A 20,196-nucleotide genomic window follows, 5' to 3' on the forward strand; every position below is an offset into this window, starting at 1 on the left:
CATGTATATCTACTAGAAATGAGTTTATAATTGCATTTTCTTTCTTATTTCAGATAATAGCATATGCTGGGTGGATTTCACAGCTGCCTTGAGCTAGAATGCGTCCTCTGGGCTTGCAAGCAAAGCAGGGCTAGATCTTGGCATGTGTTGTCTGAAATGGTTCAAGGAGCTATGGAGGAAGTGGTATTGGTAGTACTCTATTTATAGTGCTTTACCAAGTTAGTCAAGAGAGAACATACAGGTGTAGCCTAAGAGGACATTGTGCTCCATGGGCATTTGTCTGAAAAGGGGCAGAATGAGCTGTGGCTGCCTGTCAGGAGTTCCCACAGATCAAGTTTTGGTCAAGGAAATTACCTGTGGTATAACTGGATTCCTCCTTCAGATTCAGTTGGATAGAATATTCTCTTGGATTCTGTGTTACAGGTGGTATAAAATATTGTTTATGTACTTCTAATAGTGCTGAAACTTCATTTCTAAGTTTGTTGCATTTGGGAATGGGTGCAGTGATCCCTGCTTTTATCCTTTGAAGTGACTGGGAATTGTTAGGATGAAAATCAGCCTGGTTAAGATTTGCCATTTGCTGTTTGCTTCACTGAAAAGAAACAGATTCAAGTGTTTTCTTCTCTTCTAGAGCACACAGAGCCTGTGAAAACCACTCATTCAGCCTCCAAATCTGCACGGTTCTACCTTCACCATCCAGTGCCCGCCTGTGAGAGCTACATCCTGTCTAACAGTGAGCTGTCAGAAGCCAGTTCTGGTGCTGGACCTGCCAGACCTTCCTCAAGTGCTGTCCTGCAGAAGAGGAGGAAACCACATGGTCATCACGGTGGTTTCTCTGCTCGTCATAAAAAAGATGGTGAACGTGAATTCTTTCCACTCACTGCAGAAGCAGATAACAGCAGGAATGAGGATCTAGACATTAGCACATCTTTGGGGAATGAGACATCATGGAGGGAGCTCCTTCACCGCACTAGAAGAGAAGCAGAGCAAAAAGCAGCTAGAACTTACCCTTTGCCACATAGCCAAACAACTCACCTCAATGAGGATAGGGAGAAAGACCTGGCACAGAGACAGAGAACCCATTCCAATGGTAGCTTAGATGAACTCTGGGTTAAGTTTTTGGAGTGCCAGAAGAGACATCAGCACCATAGTTCTAGGAGTAATGGTGAGCTGACCTTGGTGGAACGCCTGGATCGACTGGCCAGGGTCCTTCAGAATCCCCTCAAGCACACACTGATACCAGCAACATCCAACAAGAGTGTTTCTGAGAAGAGAATGAAGGGAAGAGAGCAGGAGAAAAGAAGAGTGGTGGAAAAAAGCATGTCTGAAAGTACCTCAGAGCCTGATGCAACACATGTTGAAGGAAGACCACGCATCACCCATGACAAAAATAGCTTTGTTGAGCTGAGGAAAAACAGGTCAGGAGAGAAAATCATCTGCCACATGAAGAACGCTTTGGAGCAGCAGTACTTGGAAACTCCAAGTGACACCTCCTCAGAAGCAAGGCTTAGTGGAGATCATGGCACCACGATCACTTCCACCACCTCAGAGGCAGATACAGTGACCCAAACAGAGATGGAGACTGTCACTCAGACTGAGGTGAGCAGCTCCATTTCCACCATCGATACCGCCAGGCTGATCAGGGCTTTTGGCCATGAAAGAGTTGAGGTGTCCCCAAGGCTCTCCCAGCTTTATCATACCATCAACCACCAGAGAAGTCGCTCTGAGAAGTGGGACAAGGGCAAAGCAGTGGGTGTGGAGTATCCAAAGGTGACTTCTGAGAGGCACAAGAAGAGGAAAGAGATCCAGGTATGTGGTCAAAAGACAATGTGAACTCATCTTTACATGAACTTCTCAACTGTTGTGTAGTGGGAGACTTGGTTATCTGGGGAGTTGTTTTAACTTCTCAGAGTGGTGTTTGTATCACAGCCTCCTATCTTTGGTCTAAGTAGCCCAAACAAGTCTTTCTGCCTTCCCAGGAGTGAAGTTGAGGTCAAACTATAGAATCCTAGAATAGTTTGTGTTGGAAAGGACCTTAAGATCATCCAGTTCCAATCCCCTGCCATGGGCAGGGACACCTCACATTAGCCTATGCTGGCCACACTGCCAGGGATGGAGCATTCACCACTTCTCTGGGCACCCTGTGTCAGCACCTCACCACCCTCACAGTAAAGAACATCTTCCTTCTATCTAACCCAAACTTGCCCTGTTTCAGTTTGAACCCATCACTCCTTGTCCTATCCCTACAGTCCCTGATGAAGAGTCTCTGTCCAGCATCCTTGTAGCCCCTTTCAGACACTGGAAGCTGCTCTGAGGTCTCCACTCAGCTTCTCCTCTCCAGGCTGAACAGCCCCAACTGTCCTAAACTCTTCTTTCTTTCCCTTGAAAGGTCCCTTTCAACCCAAAGCATTCTGTGATTCTGTGATGTTGGTGATTCCTGTGATGCTTGGCTCAACAGGAATCAATAGTTATTTAGTTGTAGTTACAAATATCCGTGATTAAAGATTGCTGTTTACTTCCACTGAAAGCTCATCTCATAGACCACTGTACCATTCTTTTAGGCAAATGCTGCATTTAGAGCTCAGTTTCTGACAGCCTATTGTCAGCTCAGCTTCCCAAAACCTCCGTTACAGCTTGCTTTATTTATAGATGCTGAACCCATCATCCCAGAAGGATTTTTATCTATTCCAGTTTCTGTTATTTCTAAAGCACTCTTCATGCTGCCATCTGGTAGCAGGTACAAAGCTAAAGGTTGAGCTATTCAACTGCTGAAGGGCTTTGAAAGCACTGTGCTGAATATCTGAGTCCAAATAGAATCTGTGTGTGTGTATTCAGCACTGAATGGCTGTTCAGATTTATTTCTGAGGGCTGATATGCATGTAAATAGGTTATCTGGGTGTGTTTTTCCATGCTTTCCTACTCTTTTTCCCTGTTGCTGAGCACGTACTCAAATGTGCTTCTGTTCTCAGAATGACACAGATCTACTACATCTGTCTAGTGCACCCTACTAGTGCTAGAACAGTTATCTGAAACTAAACCCCCTGTTCTTTACCAGGGCAGGAGAGGACAAATTGCCTCCTTTTAATGCTGAAACAAACCCCTGTGTAGCATTGAAGTGCTGCTAGCAGAGGTTCAATCAGAAGGTAATAAAAAAGGCCTCTGTTCATTTCCATGTGATGAGTTACTAACAGGATACTAATTGCTGTGCTCAAGGAATGGGAAAGTTAATCTGTTTCATAATTAAACCCTACATCCAGTGGAGTTGAAGAGGTGGGACTGTGCTGCACTGTTGGCTTTGGAGCCTGGGGCAGCACTCACAGTTAATGGCTGTTAATAAAACACTCTAAAACAGAGAACCAAAAAGCCTCTGGATTAGATTAGTATGGTGTTACCCATAGAGTTTGTTCCTTGTGAAATGGCTGTGAAGTGGGAACATGTCCCTGCTCATGGCAGGGGGGTTGGACGAGATGATCTTTGAAGGTCCCTTCCAACCCAAACTGTTCTATGATTCGATGTTATACAGTTTAAATTCATGTAATGGGTTTAAACTGAAACAGGGGAAATTCAGCTTGGATATAAGGAAGCTGTTCCCTGGGAGGGTGCTGAGGCGCTGGCACAGGGTGCCCAGAGAAGCTGTGGCTGCCCCATCCCTGGCAGTGCTCAAGGCCAGGTTGGACACAGGGGCTTGGAGCAGCTGCTCCAGTGGAAGGGGTCCCTGGCCATGGCAGGGGTTGGAACTGGATGAGCTTTAAGGGTTCCTTCCAACCCAAACCACTTTGTAATTCTATACTTCCTTTTGCTGTTTAAAACCCACTTTCTGTTCATTTTGGTTGATATTCCATCAATTCCTGTTCTCTTGCATGTTGTTTTTCTAGACTGCCATCTCCCTTTCATCAGATTCAACTTCTATAAGCAGCACGTGGGGACCCAGCGCTGCTCTTAGTAACAAGCGGCGGATACGGATGCTCAACAAAGGTATCCAAGCAGGTGAGTTGTTGAATTCCAGGCTTTTTGTACTTGCTTCTGCCTTTGATCTCTTTGGAAACCATCCTCCAGTGCCTGGTGCATGTTTCTGGTGATGGGTACGTACAAATACCATTCTTCAGGTGCCTTTAGAGAAAGATGTTGTGTTGTAATCTAAATAAGCCATTTCGTTTTATTCCCTGGGCTGCTTTAGTAGCCAGTTTTCTCACTTAGCAGTTTATTAACCCAAACTCCTGACCCATTTCAATAGCAAAGGTGGACCAAGTGTATGTTTTCTATATTATTTTCTCCACAAGACATCTGTTACACACAGAATGTGTTTGTGGGCATATGCTATTTCTGTAAGCAACTGCAGTGTTTCTTATTCTTCTTGGTGATATTTTAGTTGTTACATTCTATTTAAAACATAAACTGATCCTGGCCTGGTGCAGTGCTGCATTTGGGTGTTTCTGGTGGCAATTACCAGTTTCTTTGTTGCTTTCATTTACACACCAACATCCCGTCATCAGATTGAGCAATAGCTTTGTTCTATTCATCATACACATCCATTAGTGATTTATTACTGCTTCCTTTCCCCCATGTGCGTGTGGATTGAATCAGAAGAGTCTTTCCATGGCTTGTTTTCAAGATCGTGTTACAACATTTTCCATGTTAGTTGACACCTTTCCACTTTATATGCTTGTGTTAAGTATTTGTGGTGGTGTTTCTCTTCAATATTTGTAGTGCTGTGGGCAAACCAACCTTCTGTAGCTAAAACACAGTTTTGATGGGACACATTGGGTAAACTAATGCAGTTCTAATAGCCCAGAATACAGAGCTGCATGTTGACCTCCCACTGTGTCTTTGTGCAGCAGATGTGAAGTCGACTCATAGAGTCACAGAGTAGCTTGGGTTGGAGGGGACCTAAAGCTCGTGCAGGTCCAATCCCAACCCCCTGCTATGGGCAGGGACCCCTTCCACTGGAGCAGCTGCTCCAAGCCCCTGTGTCCAACCTGGCCTTGAGCACTGCCAGGGATGGGGCAGCCACAGCTGCTCTGGGCACCCTGTGCCAGCGCCTCAGCACCCTCCCAGGGAACAGCTTCTTAATATCTGACGTTTCTGTTTCATGTTCAACTACAGGGGACTTGGAGATCATCAGCAGCGCAACGAAGAAGAACACTCGCGATGTTGGGGTGACTTTTCCTACCCCGAGATCAAACCAGCCCAAAGAACAGCCGCAGGAACCCTGGCGCTGTGCTGATGGTAATTTGGGAGAGTCAGATGGTGTGGTCACAGCTCAGCAGGCAGCAGGAAGCAAGGGGAAGCAGAAGGGAGAGCCAGGCAATGTTTTCCTGGAGAAAAGGACAAAAAGGAGCAGGCAGCATTTACCACAAGGTCAGTCCAACATACACTGTATCTGCATGCTAGGAGAGTTGTACAGCTCAACAGCAACCAGCAAAAGCTGTGAGGCAGGGTAGTCTGTCCCTAGTACAGCCAGTCCTTATTCTGGTTTTATTAAACAACACCACTGTACCAAGTGCATTATTATAATGGTATTTTCAATCAAGCTGTTAGAGGCCACCTGGCCAGTAAAAGTAATAAAGAATGAGCAGTACCAAAGATAAGGAAAGATGAGTGAGATGGGAATCATGCAGATACTCAAGCTTGATTTTCAAGCTATAAAAGGTTCTATTAACCTCTGAGTAGTCATTTAGTGTTTCATGTCCTGAGGCTTCAAGGGACAAGCATGTTTTTGGAAGTACTTGAAGCAAGACTGTGGTACCAGAACTAGTCTCATCCCCCTGTTTCAGCTGGAGCTGCGTTTTCCGGCTGATGCTGTAGCCTCCTCATGGCTTTTTCTTCCTTTCCCCTTTTAAATTTACTGTCAGTTTTCACAATGTCATAACTAAATGTTTAAAAATATTTTCCTTAGTCATCACTGTTGTTGGTGTAGGGACAAATCATTCTCTTTCATACTGGTTTCATTTAGTACACTTAGAATATCCGCATGGAGTACAAGCTGGTGTATTCAAATCCCATTATGTGTGTAAACTGCGAGTAATCTAATTCTTGCATACACATTTAACATTTAGAAGATGTAAAGCATGTCATTTCCAAAAACACCTATAAAAACCCATAAGGCTTAGGGCAACAGAGAGGCTCTCAAAAATGTCTAATTGCTGATGAACAGCCTTTGTATAGAGAGCAACTTGCAAACTAAACCGTTTTGGGCTTTCCCAAAGTGGTGTTTTCTGGCACTTGGCAAAGGAATGCTTTTCAAACTGCCCAAGTTGTCTGTTACAGAGTCCCACTGTTGTTAAGCTGAAGTACTCACTGCAGTAGTGTTAGGCACTGACTGGATTTAGCTAAAACCTTGGCTGTTGTGGTTTAAACCCAGCCAGTAGCTTAAGTACCACAAAGCTACTTATTCACTGTCCCCCTGGTGGGATGGGGCAGAGAATCAGAAGAGTAAAAGTGAGAAAACTCACCAGCTGAAATAAAGACTGTTTCATAAGCAAAGCAAACCATGGAATGCATTCACTGCTTCCCATCACAGGCAGGTGTGCAGCCATCCTCAGGACAGAAGGGCTTCATCACCTATAATGGTAACTTGGGAACACAAACAGCATCACTCCTAACATCCCACTGTTCCTCCTTCTTCCCCCAGCTTTATATGCTGAGCATGATGCCATATGATCTAAATATCCCTTGGGTCATGGCTGTGTTGCCTCCCAACTCTTTGTGTCCCCCCAGCCTACTTGCTGGTGATGGGGAGTGAGGAACAGAAAAGGCCTTGACCCTGTGTAAGGCTGCTCAGCAATAACTAAAACATCCCTGGGTTATCAACACTGTTTCCAGCACAAATCCAACACACAGCTCCCATACTAACTACTGGGAAGGAAATTAATTGTACTCCAGCCAAACCAGGTAGGGATGGAAAATAGGCACATGTATTGTCCACAAAGCTTTATTCTCTTCTGTGGTCTTTCAACAGGGATTTCATGGTTTGTCCAGGCAGGAGACTTGAAATCTGACTCTAGGAAAGAAAACTATTCCAATCACTTTGCTGGTCCTGGTCCATCCTGGTTTGAGCCATTCACCAGCACAAAGCCTTGGAGAGAGCCTCTCCGTGAGAAGAACTGGCAAGAGCAACAGCAGAGCAATGTGGTTCAGGCAGGAATTCCAGGAGGAGACCCTCAGAACAGGTCCACATGGCCCTATGTGAAGCTTACTCTGCAGGTAAAGGCACCACACTGGAAAGATGCTGGGATCTCAGTGGGATTTCAGGAGTTAGGCTGAATCTTGTGGAAACACTTGGTGTCCCTGCCCCTGCAAGGGGTTTGGAACTGGATGAGCTTTAAGGTCTCTTCCAACCCAAACCCTCCTGTTATTCTATGATGCTTTTTTAATTATTTCACCATTAAAATAATTTATACCCATTGGAAAATCAAGATATTCATAAGTCCTTTTTGCCAGTGGTAATCTGGCTTTCTGGAATATACTGTTGGAGCCATGGAGCTGCTGCGAGGGCTGGAGCAGCTCTGCTCTGGAGCCAGGCTGAGAGAGCTGGGCTGGGGCAGCCTGGACAAGAGAAGGCTCCTCAAGGGGAGAGCCCAGAGCAGCTCCAGTGCCTAAAGGGGCTGCAGGAAAGCTGGAGAGGGGCTTGGGACAAGGGCCTGTAGGGACAGGCCAAGGGGAATGGCTTGAACCTGCCCAAGAGAGGGGAGACTGAGCTGAGCTCTGAGGCAGAAGCTGTTCCCTGGGAGGGTGCTGAGGCGCTGGCACAGGGTGCCCAGAGAAGCTGTGGCTGCCCCATCCCTGGCAGTGCTCAAGGCCAGGTTGGACACAGGGGCTTGGAGCAGCTGCTCCAGTGGAAGGGGTCCCTGCCCGTGGCAGGGGTTGCAGCTGAATGAGCTTTAAGGTCCCTTCCAAGCCAAACCATTCTATGGTCTGTTCATGTGCTTAGAAACTGCCCTGTGAGGGAAACTGAAGTGTGGCAAACAGAGATATGGGGAGATTGCTTTCAGAAGCCCCCTTCTGATCCAAACCAAATTGCTAATGTTGATTTGCCACTGATTTAGTACTGATTTCAGTAATAAGTTACTGAATCTCCTGTCCTGGGGGATTAACTTTGAGGGTTTTTTGAGAGGAGGTTTGAGTCCCTTTTATTGATTATTTTAGCATTTTCTCTTCTTTCTGCCTAGTTCTTTGTCAATAGGCAGAAAATGAGTTTGTTAAAGGTCTCTGAGGATCTACCCAGCATTAGAGCTACAAGTTTATTGTGTTTTATAGCAGATAACACTTCGTTAGGCTTTTTCTCCATGCTTTGGTGATGGTGTTAGATACCTTCCAGCTTTGAGGTGACATCTGCCCACCTGAGGCTTTCCCTTGTCTCATGCCATCTTAGGAGGCTCTTGCAGTGCATCGCCCCGACTTCATCTCCCGGTCTGGAGAGCGTGTGAAGCATCTGAAGCTGGTCATGGAGGAGAGGAAGATACAGAGCGTGCTGCAGTCCCAACGGGAGGAGCTGTTTAACCCTCCAGAGAAAAGAAGGGGCTACAGGCATGCAAGTGACCTGCTGGCTGACAGAGGTACCTCCATGCTTCTGCTTTGTACCTTCTGCAGGAGCTAATGCCTCTGCATTAAACTTCAGTGTGTGTATTTTAAATGAAAGTGTTACAATTCCTTAACTATAAGAATCCATAACTTCTACAGGAGTCATATTCCTGCAGGAGTGTTCTTTGTGAGATTTGTTCATCATTTTCCTCTCTCAAAACTTTCCTTTTAGGTATCCTCATTAGAGAAAAGAGAAGAACAATTCCAAGGAGTGAAATGGTTCAGAGATCTAAAAGGTGAGGTTAAGAACGTGTTGGTTTGGGTGGCCTCTTCATCAGGTTTGGTTTGGTTTGGTAGTGTCTTCATCAGGGACTGTAGTGATAGGACATGGGGCAATGGGTTCAAACTGAAACAGGGGAGATTTAGGTTGGATATAAGGAAGAAATTCCTACTGTGAAGATGCTGAGGCCCTGGGGTACCCAGAGAAGCTCTGGCTGCCCCATCCCTGGCAGTGTTCAAGGCCAGGTTGGACACAGGGGCTTGGAGCAGCTGCTCCAGTGGAAGGGATCCTATAGAAAGGCCTGAACTGTCTTCACACTGTGCTTCAAAAAGCTTTGTGGGAGGGCACAGTGGGCTCTGGAAAGGGTACTTACAAGCTTAGTGCTCACTATGCTATTGCTGCAGCAAGGGCCAACATCTGGGTTTTGCATCGTAGAGTGGTCAGAAAACTTCCAGCTTCATTTTCCTTTTTACTGTGAATTGCTCCTTAAACTCACTGACGGTGGGTGCTGTACAGGACATGGGGATTATTGCTCTTCAGGGGTTTATGGTAACTGCTTTCTGCTCTTATTAAGGTGTTTCTCTAATTGCAGAAACAAGCTATTATCACTTATGTCCTCTTCAAACTGCATAACCAAGATGGGATACTGCTTCAAGTGCCCTGTTTCTAAATTGATTTATATAAATGGAAGTAGAGCTGCACTTGGGTCTTAAAAAGGAGTTTTTAATAACAAAGACCCAAGCAGATTGTGTGCTGGGGAAGAGAAAGCCATCAGCAGTAAAGGAAGAATAAGGTGACCTCAGAGCAGCTTCCAGTATCTGAAGAGGGCTACAAGGATGCTGGAGAGGGACTCTTCATCAGGGACTGTAGCAATAGGACAAGGGGTGATGGGTTCAGACTGAAACAGGGGAAGTTCAGGTTAGATCTAAGGAAGAAGTTACCTACTGAGGCACTGGCACAGGGTTCCCAGAGAAGCTGTGGCTGCCTCATCCCTGGCAGTGCTCAAGGCCAGGTTGGACACAGGGGCTTGGAGCAGCTGCTCCAGTGGAAGGGGTCCCTGCCTGTGGCAGGGGTTGGAGCTGGATGAGCTTTAAGGTCCTTTCCAACCCAAACCAGTCTGTGTTTCTGTGATTCTATACATAAGTGATCTGGGTAGCGAGGTGGATGAACTGGATCTGAAGTCCAAGGACTGGGTCTGAGGGATAACTCAGCTTTTTCCGTGCAAGATGTAGGCATCTTCTCAGAGGTGTGTGAAGAGAAGCTGCAGTTTCCCCGGCTGGGGAGGAGGAGGGTGAAGGTGAAGATCTGGCAGCAGTGATTCCCTCCAAGAAGAGGTGTTTAGCAAGGCAGAGGAGAACTCTTCTTGGAGGTACATGGTGATAGGACAAGTAGTACTGGTGATGTGTTACAGTAAAGAGAAGTTCTAATTGGAGACAGGGAAATCAGTTCTTCACAAGGAGTGTGGTGATGTGCTGGACCACAACCCCACAGAACAGGTGGAGCCTGCATCCTTGGAAACAGTCACAAGTTAATAGGATGAGGCCTGAGGAACCTTATCTGGATGGGATGTTAACCCTGCTTCAAGCAGGAGGTTGGATTTTGTGACCTCCAGAGGTCCATAACTTCAGTTACACCCTGGTTTATGAACTGTCTATTGGAATTCACAATACATAAAATAAGCCCCTATGATGAGAGAGTCCAGGATGTTTTATTTCAATAGCCTTTTGCATTTAAAAACACTTTCAGGATGTCTGTAGAGAGCTGGCAGAAGTGATGACCATGTTACATCAGTTCCCTAAGGAACCCCACATGTTTTAGCTGAAGTAGCAGGATTCAGGTGCAGGTCACTTGGACTGGGAGGTGGATGGAGCTGAACTCGTATATTTTAGGAAACCCTGATTTCACAATACCCCAAATGAACAGGATTTCTATGGAGACTGGTTCAGGCAGTCTCACTTGGTGACTTGTTCTTGCTGCTGTCACGCTCCAGCTCTCAGTTGGAGCTGAGACGTAATTCATTCTGTACCATTCTTCCCAAATCCACACCTCTAATGAGAGCAGAAGCTTTGTCTTGTTCTGCAAGGGTATAAATGGAATTTCTCATGGTGAATTACCTACAGGCAGTGAAAACAAGTTTCAGTTCATTTACTGCATTGCCTGCTTCTTGCTCTAAACATCCTTATGGTGGGGTGAGTTGTGAGGGGTTCTTGATCCTTCTCCCCTAGAACGGTGAAAGCCTTTAGGGAATGGTGAGATGGCATTAAAGCAACACCACAAATAATGTATCCAGAACAAGCTGGAGGTTTTTGTTCTATTTGCTGATTATCAAAGCAGCATCTTAAGAAATGGGTTATTATAAGCTGAGTCTTGCTTTAAATATTACAGGACTGACATTTTTGGACATCATTCATTTCCACCTCCTGCAAAGCACAGTGTTTTTAAAGCTGCATGTTTCTTGGCAACCACTGCCATGAAATGAGGGAAGCTTTATGATCTTGAAGGAAGATTTGGGGAAGGCAGTGGGAGCAATGCAGTGCCATCCTCACCCTCAGGTCCCTCCTTCACGTGGTAGCCCATGAACCAGACTGGAATGACACAGCTTTTATTCATAGAATCATAGGATGGTTTAGGTTGGAAGGGGCCTTAAAGCCATGAGCAGGGATCCCTTCCACTTGCTCCAAGCCCTGTCCAACCTGGCCTTGAACACTGCTAGGGATGGGACAGTCAGTTCTAAGCATTCCTTGATGTTTGGCTCTGGAACAGGAGGAGTTCAGTGCTGGAAAAGACAAAGCCTTCACCTAAACAGGGCAGCATTGCTGAATTCTGAAAATAGAGCTAAAATCAGGTTATTCATTGTGATAATGGTGTTGCTGTTGATGGATGAACATGTTGCTCAGGATCAGTATAACCAGGAGCAAAGCAAGAGCTGTTCTGTGCTACAGATACTGAAGCTCTACATGGGTAATCATACAAAATGTATGATCATTGTCATGTTATATATGCTGCTTTTAGGAAGTACTGCTTGTGGTAGAAAGACACTATGGGATGTGGGAATTTCCAGTATCACGACTGCTACGTATTCCAGTTGAGCAGCCTGCTCCAGTGGAAGGTGTCCCTGCCTGTGACAGGGGGTTGGAACTGGAGCAGCTTTAAGGTCCCTTCCAACCCAAACCATTCCATGGTTTTCCCTGTGTGACACTAGTAAACCCCCAAATAAATATTTGTATGATGTGGATGATCAAGAACCTAGAACAGAATGTGATGATAAAACAGAGGCTGGTTTAATTTATATATATATATATGTATATATATCAGTAAGTTCCTTTAAAGTCAATATTTCTGCCCTGTTCACACTGCAGGATCTATGAGCAGCTGCCAGAGGTGCAGAAGAAGCGAGAGGAAGAGAAGAGGAAAATGGAATACAGCTCCTATCGCCTGAAGGCCCAGCTTTACAAAACAGTAGGTGTTCTGCTCAAGTATTTACACTGGAGTCTTCTAGACCTTTCTTTCAGCTCACAAACATTACAGAGCTATTTGCTACATCTTAATTCTGTGGTGTTGCTTTTCAGCTTCTAGGTGGTTAGGATGTATTGGTGTTGAATCAGGGTCAAAGCAATCAAGCTCAACACAACTTGGTACCTAAAATCCCCCTGAAATCCTTTCCATACACAGGGTGTATGGAGAAAAGACAAGGAAGCCTGGTCCTGATTAAAGGGTACAAAAAAGGTCGGGTCGAGAGTCTTGAGGGCAGCACAGAGGGATCGTGGAGCATGTTTAAAGAAGGATCCTGCTTCCTTGAGCTGAAGGTTGCTGGTTTTGCTCTGATGTGTAAGTTAAATCCACCTACAGCAGGAGCACAGTTCACAGCTAACTTCACAGCCGTGGCTAACAAAGCCTGAGCTGTCATTCCTAATTCTGATCCAGTGCAGAACTGGCAGTCCTGGTGGGAATTTGTTCACTTTGGGGCCTGTGGATTTCACCATGAAGTGTTCATGCAGCTCGTGGTGTGATCTTACCACACTGGCACTGATCAGCCCAGGATCTCCTCTGCCTGGCAAGTATAGAATAAAGCAGTTTAAGCTTTATAACCTTATTCAAGCTAACTTTGAACCACAAACATTTATCCAGCAGTTCCAGGGTAATCTCTATAGTGGGATCTCACCCCACAACCAGCAGCAGAGCAAGGGTGTGGGGTGAGCACTCCATGGTTTTGGTGAGCAGGAGAAGCAAAGAGCAGGGCCCATTTTGCTGGGTTACTCCTGGCCTCTGCTGCATCCTGCCTCATACTGCCATGAAGCAGAGAGAGCCCTGCTTCTGTCCCAGCTAAACTGCAGCTGCTGCTCTTCCTCCCTGGTTGTCCAGGCTGTGGAACACGTGCTTTGTGTCTGTGTGTCTGATTAATGACAGAAGGATTGAAGAACCCTGTGCTAGAGACTCATGGGGGTTAAGCACAACCAATATCAAGGAAGAATCTTCTCTCCCTGGGTCCTCCCATGTGCACACATCTCTTTATCTACTACTTCTGTGTATCAAGCAGTATCACGTTATACACAGTGATGTGATAAGTGCCCTGATAAAACAGAGGAGGCCCATTTGTTCCTTCCGAGAAGTGCATCTCCAAAACTGACCCGTGTATCACTTTCTGAGCTGTTCCAGGCATCCATATGCTTAAGCTTTCTCTTATGGCTTTTGTTAATGACCTAAAGATGAGAACCAACAGTTTGCAATGCACACACTGAGGTTCTAACCTGACTTATCTTCTGGCTTTTTAACTAGCCCATCCACCCTAAAAAGTGGCCTTACAGCATGCAATAAACTGCATTATAAACCTCAGTGGTTAAAGGACAGACATTAAAAACCAAACCTGATTTCTTTTTCCTCTGGATCTTAAGCTGCACTTCATTTTTAGCATTGCAATGCTTTCCTGGCTGAGACGTCCTGCCAGAGCTGGGATAATGGGGTTAGTTATTTGTTGGGACCAAATTGGATTTGTAAAGCCAGGGATTGTAACACAATGCATTATCCAGAATACCTAATCTGATTATGGGCATTTACCACTAGAATGACTTGATTTTGATGCTCTGCTTCTGCAGGGTATATTCAGGAGGTGTTTCTTTCACTGGTCTGAGCATCTCAGATGCTGTAAAGTCTTAAGGGTTAACGAATGCTGGCAGGCATTGACTTGAAGTAGCATAGTCAGCTGGAATCAGGAGTTTTGTGTGTAAGTATGGTTTTGATTGGAAGAGGGCTGGTGATTCAGTGCAGTAAATATTGTAATCCCTTTGTCTGATGCAGAATAGTTGTAGTGAGTAGCTGCAAATGCAGTGAATGGGCTGCTTAGAATTTGGTTAATGTATTGCTGAGAGCATCAGTTTCGAAGCAGATCTGATTGTGCAGGAAAGAAAGGACCACAGATTTTGTGGAATGATTCCAAAGATGCCACCGAGTAGTAGGAGAAGAAAAGAGCTGCTACAAAAGCTGGATAAAAACGTGTATTCCAGGGTGGTGTCGTTGTAATGATGTGTAGTGCTGTACCCAAACTGTGGGCTGAGTATCTCTTAGCGGCAAGTTGGGGAACTGCTGATGTAGAACAGCAGGTCCATCCTCTGGGCTGGATCTGGCTGCTGTTTTAATTGCAGTCACCTAGAGGAGTCCTGCTGTGCCTTATCCAAACCTAGCAGGGGACAGGGTCTTCCAAGATCATTTGGTGTATTCTGAGTCTCATGTTCTCTGACTCTCACTACTCCTCTCTTTCACTCTCAGGTCAGTGCTTAGTGGCATGAGCTGTCCTTACTGAAACTTCTCTGTGACAGGGGCTTGGAACTGGATCATCTTTAAGGTCCCTTCCAACCCAAACCATTCCATGAATCTATGATCCTTGGTCCTTCACGACAGGCTGGCATTTTCCCATCTCCGTGGTGGGGAAAGGATGTAGTTGTGTCCCAGGCACTCCAGAGTGCCCCTTAGCAGGTTGAACTGCTGTGAAAGTGTGTGCTCAGACATCCTGTGCTGGAGTGCCCGAGGCTGCACTCGCATGTGCTTGGCTGACTTTCTGCTGTGAAAACGTTCATACCTGGCAGAGGAGCACTGAGGAAACAGCTGGGGAGGTGGGGATGTCTATCTGCCTTAGTGAAGGAGGATCTGAGCCCTTGTTCTGTTCCTGAGGCTTTTCCATTAGATTCAGTGAGTTTGTCAGTTCTGTAAACAGGGAGCATGGGAGAAGGCTCCCTAAGGGTGATAGCAAAGCTCTGTGCTTGCCTTTACCCCTTAAAAACCCAAGATATCAGCATTCAGCCACATCAACCCTTATTTTATTCATGGCTGTCCTTTAGAGCCTATTCTAGACAGGAGCCACAAGGTGTCAGTACCCCAAAGGGAAAAGCCCAGGCTTCTAGAGGTGTGGAGCTGAATTGAGCTCTGCTTCCTGCTTTACAGTGTTTCCTCATGTCAGTGTTTGTTTTTCATCCCCTTGACTACACGTTCCCCCCTGTCAGCAACATGTTGGGGTTTACTGAATCTGTAGTGGCTTCCTGGAGAGGAAAGGGGTGAGATAGAATCTGATTCTAGCAGGTTTGCTTATTAGACTGCAAAGAAGATTATGAGCTAGAAGGACTGATGGGAGGTTTTGTAGCATGAGAGGTTTTGAGCCCTTTTGAGCCTTTGTGAAGTACTGGGGACAGATTCCGTACTGCAGTTTGTGTGTCTATATACTAGTGTATGTACTATGTACATACTGCATACTCTGCATGTGTGTGTGTGTACAGAAGAGCTCAGCTGCCTGTTGCATTCATCTCCGTGATGCAAAAAGTCCCATCAGGTAGTGGCTGTGATTCCCCAGGCTGTGAGTAATACATAGAATCATAGAATCATAGAATAGTTCAGGTTGGAAAGGACCTTAAGATCATCCAGTTCCAACCCCCCTGCCAAGGGCAGGGACACCTCACACTAAACCATGGCACCCAAGGCTTCATCCAACCTGGCCTTGAACACCGCCAGGGATGGAGCATTCACAACCTCCCTGGCCAACCCATTCCAGTGCCTCAGCACCCTCACAGTAAAGAATTTCTTCCTTATATCCAATCTAAACTTCCCCTGTTTAAGTTTCAACCCCTTGCCCCTTGTCCTGTCACTACCCAAAGCTCTTACTTTATCTTTCACTTCTCTAAAACCACTCCATATGTATTCCATGTTTCAAAACATCACTGAGCTGTTGGCTGATCTAACAGAATGATGTTGGTGTCATTGCCTCATGGAGTTCAGCCAGGCCAAGTGCAAGGTCCTGCCCCTGGGTGGGGGCAATCCCAAGCACAAACACAGACCGGGGGATGGAGCAGCCCTAAAGAGAAGGACTTGGGGGTGCTGGGTGAGGAGCAGCTCCCCATGACCCAGCTTCAGTGAGTGCTTGAGCCCACAGCCCCCCCATGTTCTGGGCTGCACCCCCAGAGTGTGAGCAGCAGCTCAGGGAGGGGATCCTGCCCCTCTGCTGTGTTCTGGGGAGACCCCCCCTGCAGCCCTGCTCCAGCTCTGGGGCAGCAGCACAAGAGGGACGTGGAGCTGCTGGAGAGAGGCCAGAGGAGGCCATGGAGCTGCTGCGAGGGCTGGAGCAGCTCTGCTCTGGAGCCAGGCTGAGAGAGCTGGGCTGGGGCAGCCTGGACAAGAGAAGGCTCCTGAAGGGGAGACCCCAGAGCAGCTGAAGTAGTGAAGGGCAAGACGTGCATTAGGGTTACTTAGGGGAAGAGTCTGTCAGCAAATGTCAGGGTGCGTTCTGACTTTCAAGACTTGTTTCTGACCATCTGACACTGGTATGTTCTACAGAAAACTTTCCATCATCTGCATTGATTTTAATGCTTAGAGGATTAATACTCCTCTCTCACTTTGGTTTTATCTTTCAGAAGATCACCAACCGTGTCTTGGGGAGGAAGGTGCCTTGGAACTGATAAAGATCTCTTCAAATGAAGTTATCTGCTGCTTGGTAACCTTGCAGCAGGCAGGAGATTGTGATGTGCCAGAAACAAAGCAGTGTGCAGAGGATGCTGTGTGGTATTCAGTGGCAGTGTTTTTGTACTAATATAATCTCTCTGTATTTAAGAATCAGTGATTTGCTGTGAATGGCAGGTTTTAAAATAAAGGACTGTTTTTATAGTGATGTGCACTTCGGAAATGAGCACAGTTTGAAACTGCTCGGCTCACAATGTGTTTAGAACTGATTGTAAAGCAGTTTTATATATATTTATTTCAAATTGGTTTTCACAATTTTGTAGGGTTTTTATTTCCTCTCTCAATGTAGAAAACACACTTGTAATGTTTTGTACTGAAAAGCCCCTTAAATAAACGACAGAGGATCTATTTGTAGCAATCGTGAATGTATCTTTGCTGTCATATGGGCAACATCTGGGCTGGAACCACCTCTTATTCTTAAGGAAAGCTTAAAGGTAACTGTAACAGCTGCTTAAAGTGGGCATGAAACTGAAAGGGTGGAAGGTTCAGGACTTTACTGCCCTTTCACTTGGTTTTCTGTCTTTCTGTATGAACTAGGAAGGTCTGATCAGAGAAGATGTTTTCTGATGATGGGGAGCTTTAAACCTCGCCTAGGAGAGTCCCCTTTGCCTCATTCCATGTTTGCATTCTGACAGTATTCTTGTTGTACACTTAACTAGCATCTTAGGGGCAGAAGATGATGTATAAAGATTGTGCTTCTCGGTGACAGCAGCCTGAAGTCTCCGTTTCAGTTGCTTATCACAATGACTGCATCTGATGTATAAACAGGAAAAAGACATCTAAGGAAAACCAAGTGGGTGCGAACAGTGGTTTCCTATTTCTGCACTGCAGTTCACTTCAGGGACCAGCTGTGCACCAGTGGTGCACCCAGTTCTGTGCAGGGGAGGCACAGCTGACTTCTTATGTTCACTGAGGATGTCACAGAGCTTCTTGTTTCACCCCTTGGCAAACAGTGGTGGCTATGGTCCAGCCCTGCCAGTCACCCCTCTCATTCACATTGGGATGTAAGGCATCAAGTCTTTAAATGATGGGAAATAATATGACTCCCTTAAAGATTAATAGAACCACACTAGATTATACTAGACAATGATTTGGCAGAGTAGTGTTTGAACTGTGGCCTGTGCTGATGGTGCCATGTGGTATTAAAGCTGCTCTTATATTCCAGGTCAGAGGTAAGTGTAAGATTCATATTTCATATGGGAGAGCAAAACCCCCAAGTACCACAAACCCATGATCTAACTGCCAGAAGGCCATAGCTACTCTGGTCTTAGAAATCTGAAGTTGAAAGTGGAGCTTGAAACTAATACAGCATCACATGGCTGTGATAGATCAGCTCAGGGAATGGCTTAGCTCTTTAGACCTCCTCTCAAACTCTGGTTTTACCTACTTGCTCCTTTCACTCTCTTGTCCTTTGGATGCAAGTCAATGCTTTGCCTTTCAGAGGCTCTGCTGGGGCTAGAAAGCAGCTGTGCTGAAGCAGAAGGTGCTAAAACCTGGTGGTGCTGAGATTTCTCCTGCAGATTCTCTGATACCCATATGAATAGACCGGTTCCTTGCTTCAAGAAATCCAGTTGTGTTGGAGTCCTGACAAGATCCTGCCTCACTGAATGCCTGTTTAAAGCCAGTTAGCTGCTTAAATATGCTTTTAAGCTTTCAGCTGATGAAAAACCAGAGCTTAAGGGCCCTGCCGATGCCTCAGGGGATGCCTGGAAGTCTTCTTACAGGCAGATAACACAGTTCTGATGGTTGTTTGCATTGAAATGTCTGTCCTGTGCCTGTTGCTCCCTAACAACCGCAGAGAGGCCACTCATCAAGCTCATTGCAGATGAAAGAAAGGCAGAGGCAATCCATTTGCACTCCTTGAGCACCATCCTCAGCTGAGGAGGGAACTATTCACTGTAAGCCCTTCCAAAACAAAGAGCTGCTTCGGGTTATTTAATGTTTTACCTTGCTTAACAATGTGCACCGAGTACCGAAGTTACCCAACAGCCATTCTGTGAGTTAAGAGGTGCAGCTTGAGAGAGCTTTAGCAGCAAGTAATTCCTCCCTTGGTGATAATACTGTAGCCTTCTCCCTTCCTGAGGGTGGAAGTGTTTGCTCCTGTTAAGGGTTTTCTGCTCAGGCATGCTTTAGTAGATCAGTATGTGATGTGGAGATTGGGCTCGGATGTTTTACACTGGTCTGGGGCCTCACAAAGAGTTTACCCTCTGCTTTCTGCGATGTAAAGCAAATATTCTCTTTGCACACAGGGAAGAAGAGAGTTTTCTAGAGGAACAACGTGAGATTATTTGACTTGTCTCCCCAGAAGAATGAGCAATTCCAGAGGAAATCAAGGGAACATCAGGCCAGGTTTAAAGGATGCAGCTCTCAGCCCTGTGTTCTCCATCCTCCTCTGGATCTCTTCACGAGGGATGCTAGCGGAGCTGACTCACCCCCATTCCTCGTCATCATCAGGTCAGATAAAGCTCCTGCTGGCTGCAAAGCCTCCACTGTTTATAGTTCTATGGAAGGAGACTGTTGACATTTGGAGTCAGTGGTTCCAACTCTCAAAACCTCTTTCCAAAAACCCAGGAAATTGTGCTTTTCTTGTGTGGATTCCAGCCTGGAGTCATCTCTTCTTCGTCTACTGCTGCACAAAGACTTTTAGGGTAAATCTGATGATCTTTGGAAGCTTAAAGAGGGCAGAGCTATTCCTTTTAACCCTTTTGGTCTTGGTTAAGCAGAAATGGTCATTCATTCGTACCTTGTTCATTATCAAGTAAATGCAGTAACAGCTCTTTGGCTTTGAATCGCCTCTAGATGTGCTGTCTGCAAAGTGGACTTGAGGTGAGAAGTGCGGTGGATGCGTGGGTAGAGGTGGACAAGGTGAGGAAACAGTGGTGAAAAGGGGTGTGAAAAGCCACCTAATGCTTTGAAAAGTTCCTCATTTTCAAAGAAGAGGCTTATTTACCCTTCAGAAGCACCTTTCGTTTCCTCTTTCATGACCATTTCCACTAATTCTACATTTGGTGCTGTAAATCCCATCCTGATTGACCTTTTATAATGGCATAGCAAGTCCTGTGGTTCTTGGTGGGTGTTTCTGGAGCACTCTCTATGGGGAACTGTCCTCAAGCAAGAGATCTACCCCATCAGGCAGTGATGGGGCTCAAATGGATGTTGTTTGGGACATGTACTTTCATCTCTGGTAGCTGGAAGCGTTGCCATGGAAGCCAGTTGCAAGGATGATGCCATCCAAAGGGATGTTGAAAGGCTGGAGAGCTGGTGTGAACCTCATGAAGTTCAACAAGGCCAAGTGCAAGGTCCTGCATATGGACTGGGGCAATCCCAAGCACTGGCACAGGGTGCCCAGAGAAGCTGTGGCTGCCCCATCCCTGGCAGTGTTCAAGGCCAGGTTGGAC

General features: G+C 46.0%; 1 protein-coding gene across 2 annotated transcripts in view; it reads left to right on the forward strand.

Moving 5' to 3' along the window:
* ALMS1 (ALMS1 centrosome and basal body associated protein) overlaps positions 1-17,148 on the forward strand; it is a 34,358-nt gene extending 17,210 nt beyond the window's left edge. Inside the window, exons 6-13 of one of the 2 annotated variants that reach the window (XM_034065052.1) lie at positions 632-1,599; positions 3,876-3,987; positions 5,104-5,358; positions 6,959-7,203; positions 8,372-8,555; positions 8,753-8,816; positions 12,160-12,259; positions 16,693-17,148. In XM_034065052.1, coding sequence (XP_033920943.1) covers positions 632-1,599; positions 3,876-3,987; positions 5,104-5,358; positions 6,959-7,203; positions 8,372-8,555; positions 8,753-8,816; positions 12,160-12,259; positions 16,693-16,737 — 1,973 coding nt within the window. In that variant the 3' untranslated portion in view covers positions 16,738-17,148. Of the gene's footprint in view, positions 1-631; positions 1,810-3,875; positions 3,988-5,103; positions 5,359-6,958; positions 7,204-8,371; positions 8,556-8,752; positions 8,817-12,159; positions 12,260-16,692 lie in introns of both variants that reach the window. The other variant, XM_034065051.1, reaches the window with a different exon arrangement.
* Positions 17,149-20,196: the final 3,048 nt, after the last annotated feature.

Source organism: Melopsittacus undulatus, chromosome 7, assembly GCF_012275295.1.
Source record: "Melopsittacus undulatus isolate bMelUnd1 chromosome 7, bMelUnd1.mat.Z, whole genome shotgun sequence".
NCBI classification, from domain to species: domain Eukaryota; kingdom Metazoa; phylum Chordata; class Aves; order Psittaciformes; family Psittaculidae; genus Melopsittacus; species Melopsittacus undulatus.